The 20,834-nt window shown below is 39.2% G+C and overlaps 2 protein-coding genes and 3 pseudogenes across 3 annotated transcripts in view; all 5 read left to right on the plus strand.

Annotated features, from left to right (window-relative positions):
* LOC148821226 (protocadherin gamma-C5-like) overlaps positions 1-20,834 on the plus strand; it is a 173,175-nt gene that overhangs the window by 42,122 nt on the left and 110,219 nt on the right. The gene's annotated exons all lie outside the window — the stretch shown is intronic.
* LOC148821233 (protocadherin gamma-A11 pseudogene) lies at positions 8-8,192 on the plus strand (annotated as a pseudogene).
* LOC148821234 (protocadherin gamma-A11 pseudogene) lies at positions 9,048-12,407 on the plus strand (annotated as a pseudogene). Its single transcript, XR_016094114.1, has one exon. The product of XR_016094114.1 is annotated as a protocadherin gamma-A11 pseudogene (transcript).
* LOC148821235 (protocadherin gamma-A11 pseudogene) lies at positions 12,556-16,065 on the plus strand (annotated as a pseudogene).
* Positions 16,409-18,868, plus strand: LOC148821236 (protocadherin gamma-A4-like). Its single transcript, XM_088932346.1, has 2 exons — positions 16,409-16,761; positions 18,049-18,868. The coding sequence occupies exons 1-2, from the start codon at positions 16,409-16,411 to the stop codon at positions 18,866-18,868; spliced, it is 1,173 nt and encodes a 390-aa protein (XP_088788472.1).

The following is a 20,834-nucleotide window of genomic DNA, read 5'->3' on the forward strand; positions in this document are numbered from 1 at the left end:
CAGTGTTCTAGTGCTAAACTGATCATCGGACTGTTTACAGCTTAGAAGAAGTAAAATGTGTAGCTTTCTAAAATGTATCGTACGGAACGAAAGAAGAATACAGTTAAAGAAAAGTATTTAATGTCAACATGCACCATGCTATTTTGACATTTATACTACAGCAAAAAAATTTAATGTACTGTAATTCTTTATTATTTCTCTTAGTGCCGCTGTTGGTCAACACGACAGTGTGTGAGAAAATATTGAACTGGACCTCCCACAATTTCTGTGCTTTTGCACTAGACACAAACAGCAGCTTGATCTGTACACTGTACGGCGCGTTGCCTGTTAATCATCGGGATAGTCTTAACTGTTCACTTTCAAAGGATTATTTACGTGGACTTTGTGCATCGCTACTGAGAAAATAAATCAATTGGTCACATTTGTGGATCTGTCTTTTAAAGGGATAATGATGCTTTTCATTGTGGACGGTCGGACGGTAAAATGGCAAGTACATTTCGCCATTCTTTGTTTGCATTATGTAGCACTGGTTGCTGGACAAGTACGCTATACGATTCCAGAGGAAATGGTAAAAGGATCATTTGTAGGTAATATTGCAAGAGATTTAGGATTGGATATAAAAAGATTGATAACTGGCCGAGCTCGCATTGTAAGTAGAGGCAGCACTCAGTACATTGATTTGGATGTGAATAAAGGAATCTTGATTGTGAAAGAAAGAATAGACAGGGAGCAGTTATGCGGCCTTCTGTCTCCGTGCAATTTAAATTTTGAGCTTATTTTAGAATCTCCAATAGAGTTGCATCCTGTAGAGGTAGCAATCCAAGATATTAACGACAATGCTCCCGTTTTCCCAAGGAAAGAAATCAATTTAGATATTTCCGAATCGTCTCTTCCTGGGACACGCTTCCCTTTGCAGAGCGCTGTTGACCCCGATGTAGGTGTAAACGCTCTTCAAAGTTATACATTAAAGCCTACGGATCATTTTAATTTAAAATTGCACAGTCGCTCCGATGGCAGTAAATACGTGGAGATGGTGCTGCATACCGCTCTGGACAGAGAAAAGCGAGATCAGCTCATCCTGGCTCTAACGGCCACAGACGGCGGGGATCCGCAGAAGTCTGGCACACTGAAAATCAACATTTGTGTTTCGGATGCTAATGATAATTCCCCCGTCTTCAGCCAAGAACTCTACAAAGCTTCTGTGATTGAGAATGCAGTGAAGGGCACTGTTGTAACTATAGTGACCGCTGCTGATGCAGATAAAGGGTCATACGGGCAAGTTATTTATTCGTTTACCCAAATCACCGAGAGCACTTTTGACTTGTTTCAGATAGACGGTAATACAGGGATAATTACTGTGTCGGGACATATCGACTTTGAAAACACAAACAAATATGAGCTCAATGTTCAGGCAAAAGATGGTGGAGGTCTTATTGACTCATGTAAAATACTAATTGACGTCATTGATGTAAATGACAATGTGCCTTTAATAAGTGTGATGTCATTCTCGGGCAATATCCCTGAAGATGCAGAGATTGGAAGGACAGTAGCTGTTGTTAGTGTTGAAGACTTAGATTCTGGAAAGAATGGTCAGGTTCAGTGTGCCATCAACCTAAATATCCCCTTCAAGATAAAGTCTTCTTTAAAGAATTATTACACAATTGTGACTGATGCACCTTTAGACAGGGAACAAGTTCCTAACTATAATATTACCATTACAGCAACAGATGAAGGCTCCCCATCTCTTTTCAGTAATAAAACAATCATGCTGAATGTAGCTGATGTTAATGACAATGTTCCTAAATTTGATAAAAACTCTTATACTGCTCATGTTATAGAAAATAACACTCCGGGTGTGTCTATAATTTCATTGACAGCCACAGATTTAGACTCAAATCAGAATGCTCGAGTTTCTTACTTTATCGAGGACAAATTGATCAATGGAACATCCACGGCTGCCTTTATTTCCATTAACTCTGACAGTGGTGTTGTTTATGCAGTGCGCTCTTTTGATTATGAGCAAGTGAATAACTTCCAGGTAGAGGTTATTGGGCGTGATGGTGGCTCTCCACCCCTTAGTAGCAGCGTGACTATAACTATAATAGTGCAAGACCAAAACGACAACACTCCTCAGATTCTCTACCCAGTCCAAACTGATGGCTCTCTGGTGGCTGAAATGGTGCCTTGTTCAGCAGATGTTGGCTATCTTGTCACTAAAGTTGTAGCTGTTGATGCTGACTCTGGACAGAACGCCTGGCTCTCATATAAACTACTGAAAGCGACAGACAGGGCGCTGTTTGAAGTGGGATTACAGAACGGAGAAATAAGAACTTTACGTCAGGTCACTGATAAAGACGCTGTGAAACAGAGGCTTGTTGTTGTAGTGGAGGACAACGGGCAGCCCTCTTGTTCAGCAACAGTGAATGTGAACGTGGCGGTGGCGGACAGCTTCCCTGAAGTGCTCTCGGAATTCGGAGATTTTTCTCAAGATAAAAACTACAATGACAACTTGACTTTTTATTTAGTCCTGTCCTTGGCTGTGGTTTCATTTCTTTTTATTGTCTCAATCACAGTCTTGTTGTCAGTTAAGTTGTACAGATGGAGACAGTCTCGTTTATTTTGTACATCCAACGGACATTTCCCCGTTTTTCCCAGTGCATGTTATCCGCCTCATTATGCAGATGTTGGGGCTACAGGAACTCTGCAGCACATGTACAATTACGAAGTGTGTCTGACCACTGACTCAAGAAAAAGTGGCATTAAACACATTAGACCCTGTAGCCAGAATATTTTAATTGTGGACCCCAGCTCTACAGAAACAGCCCCAAATGTTCATAAGGAAACTAACCTTCTAGAAGATGACGATGCTGTAGCTGAGGTGAGTGTGCCTCTTCTCCTTTTTTGTGTGAAAAAACAAAGCTAAAACCGTAAATTAATGCTTCAGGGTTTAGCATTTTAGGATTCAACTCTTTAAGTGTTATTGGTTTTATAAACTGTAAACAAAACGTTCTCTATTGTATGACATTATTAACAGAGTGCTGAAGTTTTTTTTGATTGTGAAAATTACATTTCCTTAAGTTGAAGCACCAATTTAAAAATGATCAAGCAACTGCTTTGATGTTGGAATTTCATCAAATACCTTTTTTATATCCATGGTAAAGAACTGGCTGGGTTAGTTACAGTATCTGAAACCATGTGATTTTAGCCCCAGGGATGCTTGAAAGATATTTATTTATTGGTTAATCTTTACTCCATGAGGGATTTAAAGACAGTATTTCACCAATGTAGTTATTCAGTTTCATCTGATACGATTCTATGAAGGGATAGAACAGTATGGTTGTAGAATAGTGTTGAATGAAGAATAAGTTTAAAAGTAGTTTTCATGCTTGATAATGTTTTATTATCTTGCATTATGCGTAGATGTCAGATGAATAACAAATCACATTGAAAAAGACTATTTTAGTAACCCCTACTTCACAAACAACAAATATTCCAAGTATTCTATGTTTTTTTTTCAGTAATGGTAACATCATTTATTAATATCATGGATTATTCCAATTGTATCTCATGTTGGTTCATGTTATTTGTCACTGTGCAAAAGCAAGAATACAGGTTTTCTTTTATACTGTTTATAGGTGATATTTTATTTGTAACTCACAATGAGCACCTTTCAGGTTTATGGTGTATTTAAAGAACAAGCAGTGTCTATGAATTAAAGGTTATTAATTAGCTCTAGATCTTTCACAATGTGAGTCTCGGAACAAAGTTTGCTATGTCTCACTGATGTGTTCTAATAAGAACATAAACAAGGTTACAAATGAGAAAAGACTACTCAGTCCATTGGTGGATAGTAGCTCATTAATCCAAGGATCCCATCCAGCCATTTTTTAGCTTGTTCAATGCTCCTACAACCCTTTGCATAAAGATGTACTGCCTGTCCTCTGCTTTAAATGCATTCCTGCATAGTTTCCACTTGCTGTCTTTGGTTCAGATTTCATTGTTTATTTGGAAGAAGTGCACTAGGATGACTTTGTCAGTGTCTTTGAGGATTTTGGCGCTTGGGTCCAGTCCCCTCGTAACCTTATCTTTTTAAGAATAATTCAGTTTCTGCAGCCTGTCAATGCAGATGAATGCCTTATGCCCAGGAGCATATTTGCTTGCGCTTCTACTCTCTGATTGTGCACAATTTTCTACATTAGGAATTATTAGGTCATTGCATAGCTTGAACATAATATCTCTTTATTTAAATTCCACCCTTTCACGGATAAGTACCAAAATTGACCTTTGTATTGTTTCTCAAACTTGTGAAGATGTCAATGATGTTCTTTTTCATTAGTGCCCTCTTTAAGCTCAGTCTCCATGGCCGTGGCTCACGTTGTCTTTACATATAGTACGCAAACCGTGCATTAAGCAACTGAACGAGATGATTAATATTCATTCTGTTGTGAATACGTATCTAAAGTCAAGCAAATTAAATTTCAACAAACAACAGAGAAAAACAAATTACGAATGTTTAACTCGTTTAGTATGTGTCATTAAGTAAGTGTCATTAAATTGTTTCCTGAATATCTTTCTTAATCTTATGTTTTGGTATAATAAGACGATGCGCTTGATCGAGAGAGCTGTCACTTTGCAAGCAAATTCAGAATAACAGTAAATTAATCTTTTAGTGTGAAATCTAAATGTCTTTCTCATCATGTTTGTTTCGAGCAAATATTAGCCACATTTAAAATTCTCCGTTCAACAAAAAAGAAAACGCTGCTTTAATTTGTTACTGACATGTTTTCGTAAGATGCATAAGCTTTTTAAAGCATAAGGTTTAATATGAGGAGTTAGAATTCACTTTCAGTGATTTCGTTTGTTTTCACTTTGTTAAAAATGCAGTATTTTTTTATCATGTCGAATTTAGTAATGAAAATCGATTGCGTCAAAAAAGAAAATCAAAGGGCAACGATAAAAATTACATTGATTATCGATCTGTCAAAATGCTTTTCCAGAGTACTTACATTAAAATTGGATTCCACTATTGCTATTACAGCTACCTATTTTTCAACTTACTAGTAGCAATGACGCACAGATCGTTAAGAGCGTAACTAAGAGCGCTGGTAGTGGTAACAGCTACAGTAGCAAAGGGTAAATATTGTAGTAGCTTAATATCCATTTTAAAAAAACGCTAGTTGATTAAATAACGTAATGGTTTTTCTAAACTTTAGGGTACTCGTAGTATCGTTTCGTGTCAAAAATAGTGTTTTCTATATACTAGTTATTTCTATACAGTATATCGTGTTGAAATATAAAAACTTGCCATTTGTAGGTGTGTTCCTCCAAACACTTTTTTTCTATCTTTAAAATGTGTAATTCTTCACTTCAGCTCAAAGTGCCGCTGTTGATTAGCATGACTGTAAGCTGCTGAAAAAGAACCTCCCATATTATTGCTGTGTAACACAGACACAGACGGGAAAGATTTCATTATGTGCGTTGCTGGGATTACTAACCGGGAGCTGCAGCCTTGAAACACGAAATATTTTGCTGTCGGAATTAAAGGAAAAACGGCTTTTATTTTTGCATGTGTTTTTAATTGTTCTCGGAAGCCATTCAATGGTAATGATCTGTATTTTCTCCTCTTTCTGCTGCTGAATGTTTAATATTACCTTGTTGAAATGAGGTCTAGAAGAGACTGTTGTTCTGCTCAGTGGCCAATACATTTCGCGATTCTCTGTCTGTGTGCTGCTGAAAGCGTGCGAGGGGAATTGCGATATTCTATCCCTGAAGAAATGGTAAAAGGATCCTTTGTAGGAAATATCGAACAAGACCTGGGACTAGATCATAAAAGGTTAGTAGCCGGCAGAACCCGTATTGTTACAAGAGGTAGTAACCAGTACTTCGAGCTAAATATACAGACGGGGATTTTGGTTGTAAAAGAAAAAATTGACAGAGAGAGTTTGTGCGGGCAGATACCATTGTGCACGCTGAGTTTTGAAATTATTCTGGAAAATCCTATTGAACTACACCCCGTAGCAGTGGAAATATTAGACATTAACGACAACGCCCCGACTTTTCCAGTGAAAGAGGTTAAATTAGAAATCAGTGAATCGTCTCTGCCAGGCTCACGCTTCTTGTTAGAGAGTGCAGATGACCCTGATGTGGGAGTTAATGCTCTTCAAAGCTACACCTTAAAACCCTTGGATTATTTCAATTTAAAGTTACAGAATCGCGCTGATGGTAGCAAATACGTGGAGATGGTACTGCAAACCCCTCTGGACAGAGAAAAGCAAGAGGAGCTCTCCCTGGTGTTAACCGCTGCAGACGGGGGAAATCCACAGAAGTCGGGGACATTAAAAATCAACATTGTGGTTCTGGACGCAAATGATAACCCTCCAGTTTTCACTCAGTCCCTCTACAGAGCCTCTGTTTTCGAGGATGCAATCAAGGGGACTCTGGTCACTACTGTTACTGCAACAGACGCAGATAAGGGCTCAAATGGACGCGTGACTTACTTTCTTTCTCGGATTACAGACAACGCGTTGGATCTCTTTCAATTGGAACAGAATACAGGGAAAATCACAGTGGCGGGATCGTTAGATTTTGAAAAGACGAAACATTATGAGATTAATGTCCAGGTAAAAGATGACGGGGGACTCATTGATTCAAGTAAGGTAATAATCGAGGTGAAGGACATAAATGATAATATTCCTGTCATAGATGTGATGTCGTTTTCCGGCACGGTGTCTGAAAATGTGGAGGTTGGCACCACTGTCGCGGTTATAAATGTCGAAGATGCCGATTCAGGGAGGAACGGCCAGATACAATGTGCTATCAATCAAAATGTACCATTTAAAATACAATCTTCCCTAGCGAAGTATTACAGTATAGTCACCGATTCTGTTTTAGACAGGGAAAGCATAGCCATGTACAATATTACTATTACTGCAAGAGATCAAGGTTCCCCTCCTCTGTCAAATACAAAGGTTATCCTGCTGAATATTTCTGACGTTAATGATAATGCTCCTATATTCGAAAAGAACTCATACTCTGCTTATGTCATAGAAAATAACACTCCGGGTGTGTCTATAATTTCATTGACAGCCACAGATTTAGACTGGAATCAGAATGCTCGAGTTTCTTACTTTATCGAGGACAAATTGATCAATGGAACATCCACGGCTGCCTTTATCTCCATTAACTCTGACAGCGGTGTTGTTTATGCAGTGCGCTCTTTTGATTATGAGCAAGTGAATAACTTCCAGGTAGAAATCATTGCTCGCGATGGCGGTTCCCCGCCCCTTAGCAGCAGCGTGACTATAGCTATAATAGTACAAGACCAAAACGACAACACTCCTCAGGTTCTCTATCCGGTATGGAATGACGGCTTACTGGTGGCAGAAATCGTACCACGTTCGTCGGATGCTGGCTATCTTGTCACTAAAGTTGTAGCTGTTGATGCTGACTCTGGGCAGAACGCCTGGCTCTCATATAAACTGCTGAAAGCCACAGACAGGGCGCTGTTTGAAGTGGGATTACAGAACGGAGAAATAAGAACTTTACGTCAGGTCACTGATAAAGACGCTGTGAAACAGAGGCTTGTTGTTGTAGTGGAGGACAACGGGCAGCCCTCTCGTTCAGCGACAGTGAATGTGAACGTGGCGGTGGCGGACAGCTTCCCTGAAGTGCTCTCGGAATTCGGTGACTTTTCACAGGACAAGGATTACAATGACAACCTGACTTTTTATTTAGTCTTGTCTTTGGCTGTAGTTTCCTTTCTTTTCATTGTCTCAGTAATACTCATCTTGGCAGTGAAGTACTACAGATGGCGACAGTCCCGTTATTTCTATGAATCCAATGTGAGCCTCCCCGTTTTTCCCAGTGCGTTTTACCCACCCCGCTACGCAGACGTTGGGGCAACAGGAACTCTACAGCACGTGTATAATTACGAGGTGTGTTTAACCACAGACTCGAGAAAGAATGATTCTAAGTGCGTCCGACCTTGCAGCCAGAACCTTTTAATTGTGGACCCCAGTTCAACAGAAACAATGGAGCATGAGCAAAAGGATGGTACTGATCCAGATATTGCGGTGAGCCTTTATTTCCCTCCCTTCTTAAATCTGTGTTTACCTAAAAATAAAAGACTTATGCAGTCGAGATCGGTTGCTCATATGTGATCTTTTCCTCTGACGTTTTTGTTACAGATGTGATTTCATAATAATTAGATCAACTTGAGTCTGTATCTGTGTGTGTTTATATGTTTCTTTGACAAAATTACCCTAGTTTTGTTTCTCCTTTCCGTAACGCTCTTTCGTTACTTTTATGTCTTTGCTGATTGTAAGTATAATTGATCATAATCATCGATTTTAATTATAACACCCTTCACCCCCAAAAAATCCCAAAGCGTTTTGCACATAGGAGGGGGAGAGCTTTCTTCCCCACTCAAGCGTAGCACCCAACTGGGTAGAGAAGAGGCGGTGCAGGGATAAATTATTTCACCAGTTGAATCAAAGGGGAGGTTGTGTAGTAAGTTACAGTATATGTAAAGATATGTAAGGTTACCAGATTCAAGACAAAAGTATAATGTCTTGTAATTAAGTTTAATTTAGCTAATAAATTGAAATTACAGCCATACCCTTTAGTACAGGTTTAATGTCTCATCTGAATGGTGGCGCCTGCTACAGCAGGAGAATTTAGGTGATAGCATCCTTCTTTCATGTGTACTGTATGTGTTGTGCTATATTTGTATTGCCAGCTTAATTTGTTTTTCAAAGTGCAGGTTATTCTTTGTTTCTATGACATCCATATTTTCTTGATGCTACCCACTTTCAGATATAACTGTTTAAAATCATTAGCAAATGACTTAAGCTTTGGACTGTTCGATTTTTACTGTGTGGTGTTTGAAAGTACTGTACACTGAAGCAGAGATACGTGTGTATGTGTCAGATACATTTTTGCACTTTCTTTATTTGAGCTCTAAGTGCCGCTGTTGATCAAGAAGGCAGAGTTGCCAAAATAATACACTACAGACCTCCCATGCTTATGCGGTGTAAGAGAGAGACATCACATTCATCTGCGCTTGGAAAAGAATCGGACCGCCGGTGACGATTATATTTTTATCTAATCGGATAGGGAGACGGGCTTAATGTAAAGATCTGATTTCTCAAATACATTGGAACAGCGTTTGTGTTTATATTCCATTGTTTACTATGTGGATTTCTATAACTGGGCGTGCGAAAATTTCTTCTGCAAAGGCAAGCTCTTTCACGAAACGGCAAGTACACATTTTTATTGTTCTGTGGTTCGTCGGAATGGTTCTTGGAGAAATTCGTTATTCAATCCCAGAAGAAATGAGGAAAGGGTCGTTTGTGGGTAATATAGCAAATGATTTAGGAATAGATCTCAAAAGAATGAAATCTGGCGGGGCTCGAATTGTCAGTGGTGATAATAGCGCATATCTAGAGCTAAATATGGACAAAGGGATACTTGTTGTGAACGAAAGGATAGACAGAGAAGAAATATGTGGGCAAATATCACCCTGCATCTTAAGCTTTGAAGTAATTATTTCACATCCGATGGAATTGCACAGTGTCGTGGTGGAAATATTGGATGTTAATGACAACGCTCCTGCATTTAGTGAAAAAGAAATTAAACTAGAAATCATCGAGTCAGCTCTGCCAGGGACTCGCATACTGCTGGAGAGTGCGACGGATCCCGATGTCGGCGTAAACACACTCCATAGCTATTTTTTAAATCCGGCAGATAAATTTAACCTAAAAGTACAAGTTCGGCCTGATGGTAGCAAATCTGCAGAGGTTTTTCTGCAGGTTCCCCTAGACAGAGAGAAGGAAGATAATCTATTTTTAACTTTAACTGCTGTTGATGGTGGGGAACCCCAGAGGTCCGCAACTCTCAAAATACACATAATAGTGCTGGATGCAAACGACAATGCTCCCGTCTTCACACAAGTAATGTACAAGGCTGAAGTAATTGAAAATTCAATGAAAGGAACTTTAGTGACGAAAGTAAGCGCGACTGATAATGATGAAGGAGTTAATAGGCAAGTAACTTACTCTTTCAGTGGTATTGCAGACGATGTCGCAAATCTCTTTGCTTTAAATGAAAACACCGGTGAAATTGTTGTGATTGGGAACATTGACTACGAAAAAAGTAGAAATTATGAACTGAACGTGCAAGCCAAGGATTACGGTGGACACATGGACTCAACCAAAGTGATTATTGAGGTTATCGACGTCAATGATAACGTTCCTGTAATAACCTTAACCTCATTCTCCAGCACGATTTCAGAAGATTCGGAAAGCGGTACCACAGTCGCGATTGTTAATGTCAAGGACTTGGATTCTGGGAAAAATGGAAAAGTCAATTGCTCAGTTAATGAAAAAATTCCTTTTAAAATCAGATCGTCTTTAAAAAATTACTACACGTTACTGACTGACGGTCCATTAGACAGGGAGCGAGATGCAGAATATAATATAACCTTTACAGCTGTCGACGAAGGTTCACCCCCGCTTTCAAGTAGTAAAATGATCTCTCTTAAAATTTCCGACGTGAATGACAATGCTCCTGTTTTCGATCAGAGCACGTATTCAGCCAGCGTGATGGAAAACAATTCTCCCGGATTGTCCGTATTTTCTTTACAGGCCAAAGATTCTGACTGGAATCAGAATGCTCGTGTCTCCTACCTGTTGGTAGAATCTAATTTGGATGGGGTCCCCTTATCATCCTATATTTCTGTTAATTCAGAAAGTGGTGCCATATACGCTGTTCGTTCATTTGATTATGAACAAATTAAAGAGTTTCACATACAAGTAAAAGCCCAGGACGGGGGCTCTCCACCCCTTAGCAACAAGGTGACTGTAAAAATATTTGTTTTGGATCAGAACGACAACGCTCCTCAAATTCTCTATCCAGTCCACACTGATGGGTCTCTGGTGGCTGAAATGGTGCCTCGTTCAGCAGATGTTGGCTATCTTGTCACTAAAGTTGTAGCTGTTGATGTTGACTCTGGGCAAAACGCCTGGCTCTCATATAAACTACTGAAAGCCACAGACAGGGCGCTGTTTGAAGTGGGATTACAGAACGGAGAAATAAGAACTTTACGTCAGGTTACTGATAAAGACGCTGTGAAACAGAGGCTTGTTGTTGTAGTGGAGGACAACGGGCAGCCCTCTCGTTCAGCTACAGTGAATGTGAACGTGGCGGTGGCGGACAGCTTCCCTGAAGTGCTCTCGGAATTCACTGACTTCTCTCAGGATAGTAATGGGAACTTGACGTTTTATTTAGTCTTGGCTCTGGCTGTTGTGTCTTTTCTTTTTATCATCTCAATTGTAATCCTTTTGGCATTGAAATTCTACAGAAGGAGACAAAGTCGTTTTTTCCTTAAGTACAACGAGAATGGCCCTGTCCTTCCAAGTGCGTATTTTCCACCCTGTTACGCAGACGTTGGTGAAACTGGAACTCTACGACAGGTGTACAATTATGAGGTGTGTTTGACTTCTGACTCTCGTAAAAGTGAAAGCAGATATATCAGACCAGTTAGCCAAAATCTCGTGGGTATTGATGCAAGTGGCACGGATACAATGCCTAAAGCGCAGGAGAAAGCTGCAGTTGGGAATGCTGAGCTATCAGTAGAGGTAAGTTTATTTACATGCTGTAGATTTTGTCCTAAGTCCCTACTTTTAATATATTGTGTGTTTTAAATTCTGAAGGTCTCATATCAGTTAAAGCCTTTAACTATTTCGCTGCCAGTTTGTTTAACACTTTCAATCAACAATGAGTTGCAGCTTTTTTTGCTGGTAAATACAAACGTTATATTACATAGGAATATATTCATGAAAACATTCATTTGAAGATTCTTAGATTACAGAGGGAAAACGTAGGAGGCGCGGTTGTGTGCTGCGGAAGAATGCAAATATGTATTGCAATAATACCTTTATAGTGCATTTATAACATCATTATTTTTAAGAAATGTCACATTTTGGAAAGATTCACTTGTAATATCTTATTTGCAATGCTAAGCTTTCCAATTAGTACTTTCTTCCATTCGTTTTCTCTTATTTTAATGACAATAAGCTCAGAACAAATTAATACAGCCCAATCATAAAGTCACGCAGGGAAAAATAATAAAGGTGAATTTCCTTTATTTCGAGATGCAGCTTATTTTAAACAGTCGGCTTAGTCTTCATTCATTTTGTATGACAACCATTGTCACCAGAAGTGTGGAGAAGAGTAAATTTAACTTATTGAGCCTCCAAAGAATAATTTTACTGTTCTTTATATGGGCTCTAAGTGCCGCTGTTGATCAATAAAGCAAAAATAAAACGAACCTCCCATTTTATTGCGCTGTAGCACAGACACCGACAGAGAGAGCAGTTCACACTGCACAGCGTCCTTGGAATACAAAACCGCTTTCGCGAATACTGCATTTTGTGTTTTTGTTTTATCTGTGTGGCCTTCTAAAATTGGGTGTCTTGAAATTCAGTTTAAAATAATCTGTTTTTCAAATGGTAAGATTTGTCGGGATTACTAGCGAGAAAAGAAACGACGAGGACAATGAGACGGCAAGTACAGCTCTTCATCCTTTGTGTATGTGTTGTAGGAGGACTTCATGGCCAGATTCGTTATTCTATCCCAGAAGAAATGAAACCGGGTTCGTTTGTTGGTGATATCGTAAACGATTTAGGAACAGATGTAAAAAGACTCGTTAGTGGTAAGGCTCGTATAGTCACAGCCAAATCTGGGGAGCATATTGAGCTAAACCTGGAAAAAGGCGTATTGGTTGTAAAGAAGAGGATAGACAGGGAGCAGCTTTGTGGGCAAAATTCTCCCTGCACAATCAGCTTCGAGCTCATTATTGAAAATCCTATGGAATTACACCACATTATCGTAGAAATTTTGGATGTTAACGACAATGCCCCCACTTTTTCAAAGAATGAAATTAAAATAGAAATCAGCGAGTCAGCCGCGCCTGGAGCTCGTTTCTACTTGGGGAGTGCGGAGGACGCGGATGTGGGAGTTAACGCTCTTCAAAGCTACATCTTAAGCCCTTCTGAAAATTTAATTTTGAAACAACATACTAGCCCTGACGGTAGCAAGTATGCAGAGATGGTGCTTCAGGCTCCATTAGATCGGGAGAAACAACCTGAACTTAATTTAGTTTTAACAGCTGTAGATGGCGGAACTCCGCGGAAGTCAAGCACTGTTAAAATACACGTAATGGTTTTAGATGCAAACGACAATGCTCCGGTGTTCAGTCAGTCGGTTTACAAAGCATCTGTTCGTGAGAATTCTTTAAAAGGCACCCTGGTTTCAAAAGTAAATGCAAGTGATTTAGATACTGGATCATATGGAGATATAACCTATTCATTCTCCCATTTGTCTAATACAGTTGAAAAACTTTTTGAATTGGACGAGCAGACTGGTAAAATTACAGTTGCGGGAGAATTGGATTTTGAAATGACGACAAACTATAAAATAAATGTAGAAGCAAAAGATTACGGAGGGCTCAGTGACACGACTAAAGTACTCATTGAAATTATCGATGTTAATGACAACATCCCAGTCATTACTGTAATGTCTTTTTCTAATCCTGTTTCAGAAGACTCAGTTTCTGGGACTACTGTAGCAATTTTTAACGTACAGGACTTGGACTCTGGAATAAATGGACAAGTTCGATGCACGGCCACAAATACGACTCTTTTCAAAATAAAATCATCAATAAAAAACTATTACACTCTCATTACCGATGGCACTTTAGATAGAGAACAGGTTTCGGAATATAATATTACAATTACTGCTACAGACGAAGGCACGCCACCTCTATCCAGTTACACAACACTGACACTAAAGATTTCAGATGTTAACGACAATGCTCCTGTGTTTGATCAGGGTTCATATTCTGCCTTTATCGTGGAGAACAACACTCCGGGATTTTCTGTCTTGTCTTTAAAAGCCAAGGACGCGGACTGGAACAAGAACGCACGCATTTCTTACTTACTCGAAGACGAGCTCATCAATGGGACCCCGGTGGCTTCGCTTATCTCAGTGAACTCTGAAAGCGGAGTTGTATATACTGTGCGCTCTTTCGATTATGAACAAATAAAATCCATTGAAATTAAGGTTATAGCTCGAGATGGTGGTTCACCACCACTGATCAGTAAGGCTGCTGTAAATATTTTTATCCAAGACCAAAATGACAACTCTCCTCAGATTCTTTATCCAGTCCACACTGATGGTTCTCTGGTGGCTGAAATGGTGCCTCGTTCAGCAGATGTTGGCTATCTTGTCACTAAAGTTGTAGCTGTTGATGCTGACTCTGGGCAAAACGCCTGGCTCTCATATAAACTGCTGAAAGCCACAGACAGGGCGCTGTTTGAAGTGGGATTACAGAACGGAGAAATAAGAACTTTACGTCAGGTCACTGATAAAGACGCTGTGAAACAGAGGCTTGTTGTTGTAGTGGAGGACAACGGGCAGCCCTCTCGTTCAGCGACAGTGAATGTAAACGTGGCGGTGGCCGACAGCTTCCCTGAAGTGCTCTCGGAATTCGGTGACTTCTCACATGACAAGGATTACAATGACAACCTGACTTTTTATTTAATCTTGTCTTTGAGTTTAGTTTCATTTCTTTTTATGGCCTCAATAATAGTCATTATTTCACTTAAATTCTACAGATGGAGACAATCTCGCTTTCTTTATAAATCCAACGTAACTCTCCCCGTTATTCCAAGCGCATATTATCCTCCCCGTTACGCAGACGTTGGTGGCACAGGAACTCTGCAGCACGTGTACAATTACGAGGTGTGTTTGACAACAGACTCTGGGAAAAGTGAATACAGATACATCCGACCCGTTAGTCAAACTCTTGTGAACGTTTATCCCAACGAAACAGGGACAATGCCGCACGTTGAAAAGGAGAAGAGTTTAATGGAAGACGTTGACGAGACGTCAGAGGTGAGAGTTTTGATTGCTCCGTGCCTACCAAGTTTTATTTTAGATTTTCATTTTCCTTCTATAGATATAAACAGATTATTGTAACATTAAAATTAAATAAATGTGTCAGTCAGTTAAGTCAGTGAGTGTTTTAAGTTTTATATACTGTAATAGCAGTTGAATTTCGCGATGCTTTGTGATGTCAGTCCTCTTCGTATACGAAACGTCTTTTTCTTATTAAGAAAAGTGATCAGTACATTAACTGAATGCAACATAATATATTAATATATATAAGGTAATATTTTATGCTTAATCCATTCTTAATCCGGTATGTGTGTACTTGCACATTGAAAAATGGTTTTGGTGTTTTAGTGATCTTCCAGTTGGCGAAGTATGATGGAAAGTAGCATTGATGGCAGCATTTGTGGGGGAAAAAATGGTGATTAAGCTCAGTGCCTAAATCTTTATCTTGGGATGTATGATATGAATTATTGGGCGTGTTGATCTAATTTAGTCTTCTTATTCTCCTCCGTGTATTTTAAGTCAAAGAAAACAACTAAGCACGGCTGATTTGCACTGGTTGTAGTTCATCAGCGCGTCTTACCTGTATATGAACTGAATATTAATTGAATTATAAAAAATCATAGATAACTTGACTTTCACTGACACATCGATATTCTGATGAATTGTATTTATTCTGAAAAACAGAAAAACATATGCCGTATCCCTTGGCCTACAGTTTTATCTCTACTAAATCATTAGCATTTCTTTGTGATATACTGTTTAACAGGACTTTTGCACCAGGAAAGGGATTGTTGATTTTAGTTTTTTAAAGCCCCATTTTTTAGATTCAACACAATTGTAACTTTAAACGTGTAAATTGCTTAAATAATACCTACCGTCACTTCACTCTCTATAAGCATATCTTAGTGTTATAAAACATAAAATGTTAATTTTAGGCTTTCATTCTCTTTGCATCAGTTTATTTTATTTTATGGCTCAGTATTACCGTTTTCCATTCATAAGTATACAGTAAATAATTATGCAGTGCAATCTATATCCTCAAAGCTCTTGTAAAATATTTTTTTTCTTTATTCTTAGGCTTTGTTTGAAAGGAACACTTTAAAATAAGTAGGCTAACAGAGTTTCCTTTGGCATTTCTGGTATGAGTAGTTCACGACCTGAACGCAAAGTGCCGCTGTTCATCAAGGAGGTGACATTGTGGTAATACACTTTTAGTAGGACCTCCCATATTCTTGCGCCGTATTTCAGAGGCAAGGACGGAGAGCAGTCTGTTTTACAGTGCTTGGATTATAGAACAGAAACGCAAACCTCTTTGAATTGGAAATTTCAGTTTCCTCATAACGGAAGGGAATTTACTGTGATTTAACTTGGGCATTTAGGGTATCTGTTATCCACTTTGATTACAGTAATACTCTTGGTAAATTGTGGATTTGAACGTGCTGCATTTGCAATGATAAACCTCACCTCTTCTGTGAAATGGCAAGTACACCGCATCTTTGTTTGTTTGCTATTTTCAGTGGAAGTGTCTGCACAAATCCGATATTCCATTCCAGAAGAAATGATGAAAGGGTCGTTTGTTGGAAATATCGCACAGGATTTAGGAATAGATGCTAAAATAATTAAATCCGCCAGAGCTCGTATCGTTAACGGCGACAGTGGTCGGTTCTTTGAGCTGAACACAGACAAGGGGATACTGATTGTTAAGGAAAGAATAGACAGGGAAGAGATGTGCGGGCAAACCACTCAGTGCAGTTTTAGCTTTGAAATTATCCTCGAAAATCCGATGCAATTGCATAGTGTAACTGTAGAAATTCTAGATATTAATGACAATGCCCCTTCGTTTCCCAGAAAGAAAATTAAACTAGACATTATCGAGTCAGCTCTGCCTGGTTCTCGGTTTTTATTAGACCGCGCGGTGGATCCTGACATAGGCCTTAATAGCCTCCAGAGTTACTATTTAAAACCTACCGAAAACTTTGATTTAAAGATGCACAGTCGTCCTGATGGCAGTAAATATGTAGACATGGTGTTACGTACACCTCTAGATCGAGAGAAACAAGATGAGATGTCTTTATTATTAACTGCTGTCGATGGCGGGGACCCAAAGAGGTCTGGTACAGTAATAATAAACATTAATATTTTAGATGCAAACGATAACTATCCTATTTTCAGCCAGTCAGTTTATAAAGCGGCCGTCGCGGAAAATGCATTAAAAGATACCGTAGTGACAACAGTCAGTGCTACTGATGCAGATAAAGGATTAAATGGGCAAGTTACATACGTTTATACACAAATTGCAGATAGCGTTGCAGACCTTTTTAATCTGAACGAAAAAACAGGAGAAATTAGACTTACAGGACATTTAGATTATGAAAAAGAAAAGCACTATGAGCTAGACATCCAAGCAAAAGATCAAGGTGGGTATACAGATTCCACAAAGGTAGTAATAGAAATAATTGATGTAAATGATAATTTTCCTTTAATTACCTTAACATCGTTCACGAGTCTAATTTCAGAAGATTCATTAGCTGGTACTACCGTAGCCATTATAAACGTAAAAGATTTAGATTCTGGACAATATGGGAAAGTTAACTGTAAAATCAACCAAAACATCCCTTTTACGATTAAGGCCTCTTTAAAAAACTATTACACTCTTCTCACCGACGGGCCTCTGGACAGGGAGACGTTATCTGAATATAATATAACTGTTACTGCTAGTGATGAAGGGTCCCCGCCTCTAACCAGCAAGAAAACACTTGTGCTGAACGTGGCCGATGTTAATGATAATCCACCCAAATTTAGTGAAACAATTTACACAGCATATGTTGCTGAGAATAATTCCCCCGGCGTTTCAATAGTTACAGTACACGCGGAAGATGCAGACTGTAACCAGAATGCTCATATCACCTATGTTCTTGAAGAAGGTCGAGTTGACGGGGCGACTTTAACTTCTTTCCTATCTATTAATTCGGAGACAGGTGTGATCTACGCTTTGCGTCACTTTGACTATGAACAGATCAGGGATTGTCAAGTTGTTGTTAAAGCTCAAGATGGCGGTTCCCCACCCCTAAGTAGCGTCGTCACTGTTAATATTTTTATCCAAGACCAAAACGACAACATTCCGCAGATTCTCTATCCAGTATATTCTGAAAGTTCTTTGGTGGCTGAAATGGTGCCTCGTTCAGCAGATGCTGGCTATCTTGTCACTAAAGTTGTAGCTGTTGATGCTGACTCTGGACAGAACGCCTGGCTCTCATATAAACTGCTGAAAGCGACAGACAGGACGCTGTTTGAAGTGGGATTACAGAACGGAGAAATAAGAACTTTACGTCAAGTTACTGATAAAGATGCTGTGAAACAGAGGCTTGTTGTTGTAGTGGAGGACAACGGGCAGCCCTCCCGTTCAGCTACAGTGAATGTGAACGTGGCGGTGGCGGACAGCTTCCCTGAAGTGCTCTCGGAATTCGGAGACTTCTCTCAGGACAAGGATTACAGTGACAACCTGACTTTTTATTTAGTTGTGTCTTTAGCTATAGTTTCTTTTCTTTTTATTTCATGTATCATAGTTATTTTGTCAGCGAAGTTCTATAGATGGCGACAATCTCGTTTGTTCTATGAATCCAAAGGGAATCTCCCTGTTATTCCAAGCGCATATTATCCTCCCCGTTACGCAGATGCTGGGGCCACAGGAACTCTGCAGCACGTGTACAATTACGAGGTGTGCTTGACAACAGACTCTGGGAAAAGTGAATACAGATACATCAGACCCGTTAGTCAAACTCTTGTGAACGTCGAAGTCAGTGATTCAGAGACGATACCGCACGTGCAAAGGGAGAACTGTGTAAAAGAAGATGCTGACGGAACGGCAGAGGTGAGAATTAATGCATTTAGCCGAGATTTCATTAGCTAATGTCTACCGCACGTTTAGCTAGACTCTCGTTCTAGCACAGATTATTGTCTATCAGAAATTAAATATTTTAACAAATTGCAAACAAAATTATCAACATCATCATCATTATCACCCAATTGTAATGTAGTTAAAGAATAACTTTGCATTATTTCAATTTTTGTATGTCATGATTTCAAGTACAGAACACCAGTGGTATTACGACTGTGACTCATTCAGCACCATATCGCTGGACAGCGACTTTCTGTGACAGAGAAAACAAGTGACAGCTTATGGTCTTGGGATCTGATTCTCAGAACTCTACTGTTTGTATTGAGAATATCCGCTATTGAGGAGCAGGTTGACTGTTGCATATAGAAAAACTCGGTCTGTTTTATGCAATATAACAAGAGACAAACATTACAACTTAAATAATTATTATATAAATTATTATTATTATGGTTGGTTTTGAATATTTGCATTGAAAGCTTTTGGTTGTTAAAGAAAGAATAAAGTGATAGAAAACGTGCAGCCAAATATCCCTGTGTAGCTTTAGTTTCAATGTTATTCTTGAAAAGCCAATGGAATTATGAGGTATTTTTGATGAGATTTTCAGTTGATGTGCTTGCAATCAGACCACTGAATGGGTGGTTATCAGTGTGAGGTCAGCCAATTGGATGGGCCATGTGGTACTTGATTTCTATATCTACTTGAGAAACCTCTAGACAGGGAAATGGAGACAGAACTTTCTTACCAACAGCTGTTGATAGTGGGTGTCCACAGAGGTTTGGCACAGTTGCAATACATGTTGTTGTTCTGCATGAGAATGTCAATGGTCCTGTATTTAATCAGTCTGTGTACAAAGCATTTCTTTATGAAAATTAATTGAAAGTGACTTTTGTCACAGCAATAAATGCAAACACTGGATTGAATGAATTGTTAATACTGTATATTTGCTTTCACACCTTAAAAGTGAAGTAAGGGCTTTTCACCTTGATGAAATTACTGTTGAGATTTCAGTACTGAATCCAATAGATTTGAAAAGATCAGACATAATGACATTGACATACAGTGGAAGCAACAGTAATGAATGAAATGTCTTTTAAAAGTGTTGCGCATTCCATGCCCTCACATTCCCACGCACACTGAGTCAAACGAATGCTCATGCCGCAACTAGTTTTCCTATCACCTTTCACTCCCGGCACTATCTTAGTTCTCCTCTTTCTCATGTCCTCACTCATGATTGCAGATTCTGTCCTGGAGCTCTTAATGTGTGTTCTGTTCTCCTCTTTTCTCTCCCTGCAATTGCTCGCTGCCTGACTTTGTGCTCGTTCCCTGGCCTTGTGGTTCAGATTGGTTACTCTCGGTATTAACTGCTTTTGCCCGGTGCAGACTTGTCGCTTGCTTTATTTGGTTGGTTTTTGGATTCTTGGCTTTGTATTTAGGTCCTTTTGCCATAAATTTGTCTTTTGCGGCTCCTCCTAAGGTTTTCTCTTTGAGCCCCTGCACAGGGTCTATATTTCTTTTCTACTTAAGCTGACAAAAAGTCTGCTGTCCGAGGACACCTTAACCCCTTAATGTGAACTACAATAGCTATAATTAATGTAAAAGACTTAGAGTCAGGGGACAATGGTCAGGCGAGCTGTTCAGTTAACCCAAATCTATCTTTTAGAACAAAAATTTTCCTTACGTCATTATTAGATGCTTGTAACTCCTAAGTTTTAGATAGACAGGCTGTATAAGAATACAATATTATGTTAATTACTGCAGACGCAGACTCACTGGCCTTCTCCAGCAGCAAAAACTGAAATGATATATTATCACATACAAATGACAATGCCCTATTTTTGAATTTAGTAGGTAAAATACTTTTGTTAAAGAGAACTATTCTCCAGGATGTCCTTATTTTCAATGATAGCCACAGATTTAGGTTCCATCCAGACTGGTGATATTGTTTATTGCAGAGAATTTGATGAATGAGACTTCCACT

Source organism: Atractosteus spatula, chromosome 14 (genome assembly GCF_055471065.1).
Source record: "Atractosteus spatula isolate fAtrSpa1 chromosome 14, fAtrSpa1.hap1, whole genome shotgun sequence".
Classification (NCBI taxonomy): domain Eukaryota; kingdom Metazoa; phylum Chordata; class Actinopteri; order Semionotiformes; family Lepisosteidae; genus Atractosteus; species Atractosteus spatula.

Coding starts and splice junctions, on each gene's coding strand:
- LOC148821236 (XM_088932346.1), top strand. CDS start 16,409: ATGATAAACCTCACCTCTTCTGTGAAATGGCAAGTACACCGCATCTTT. Junction 16,762..18,048: donor ATGCAATTGCATAGTGTAAC/TGTAGAAATTCT, acceptor CGTCACTGTTAA/TATTTTTATCCAAGACCAAA.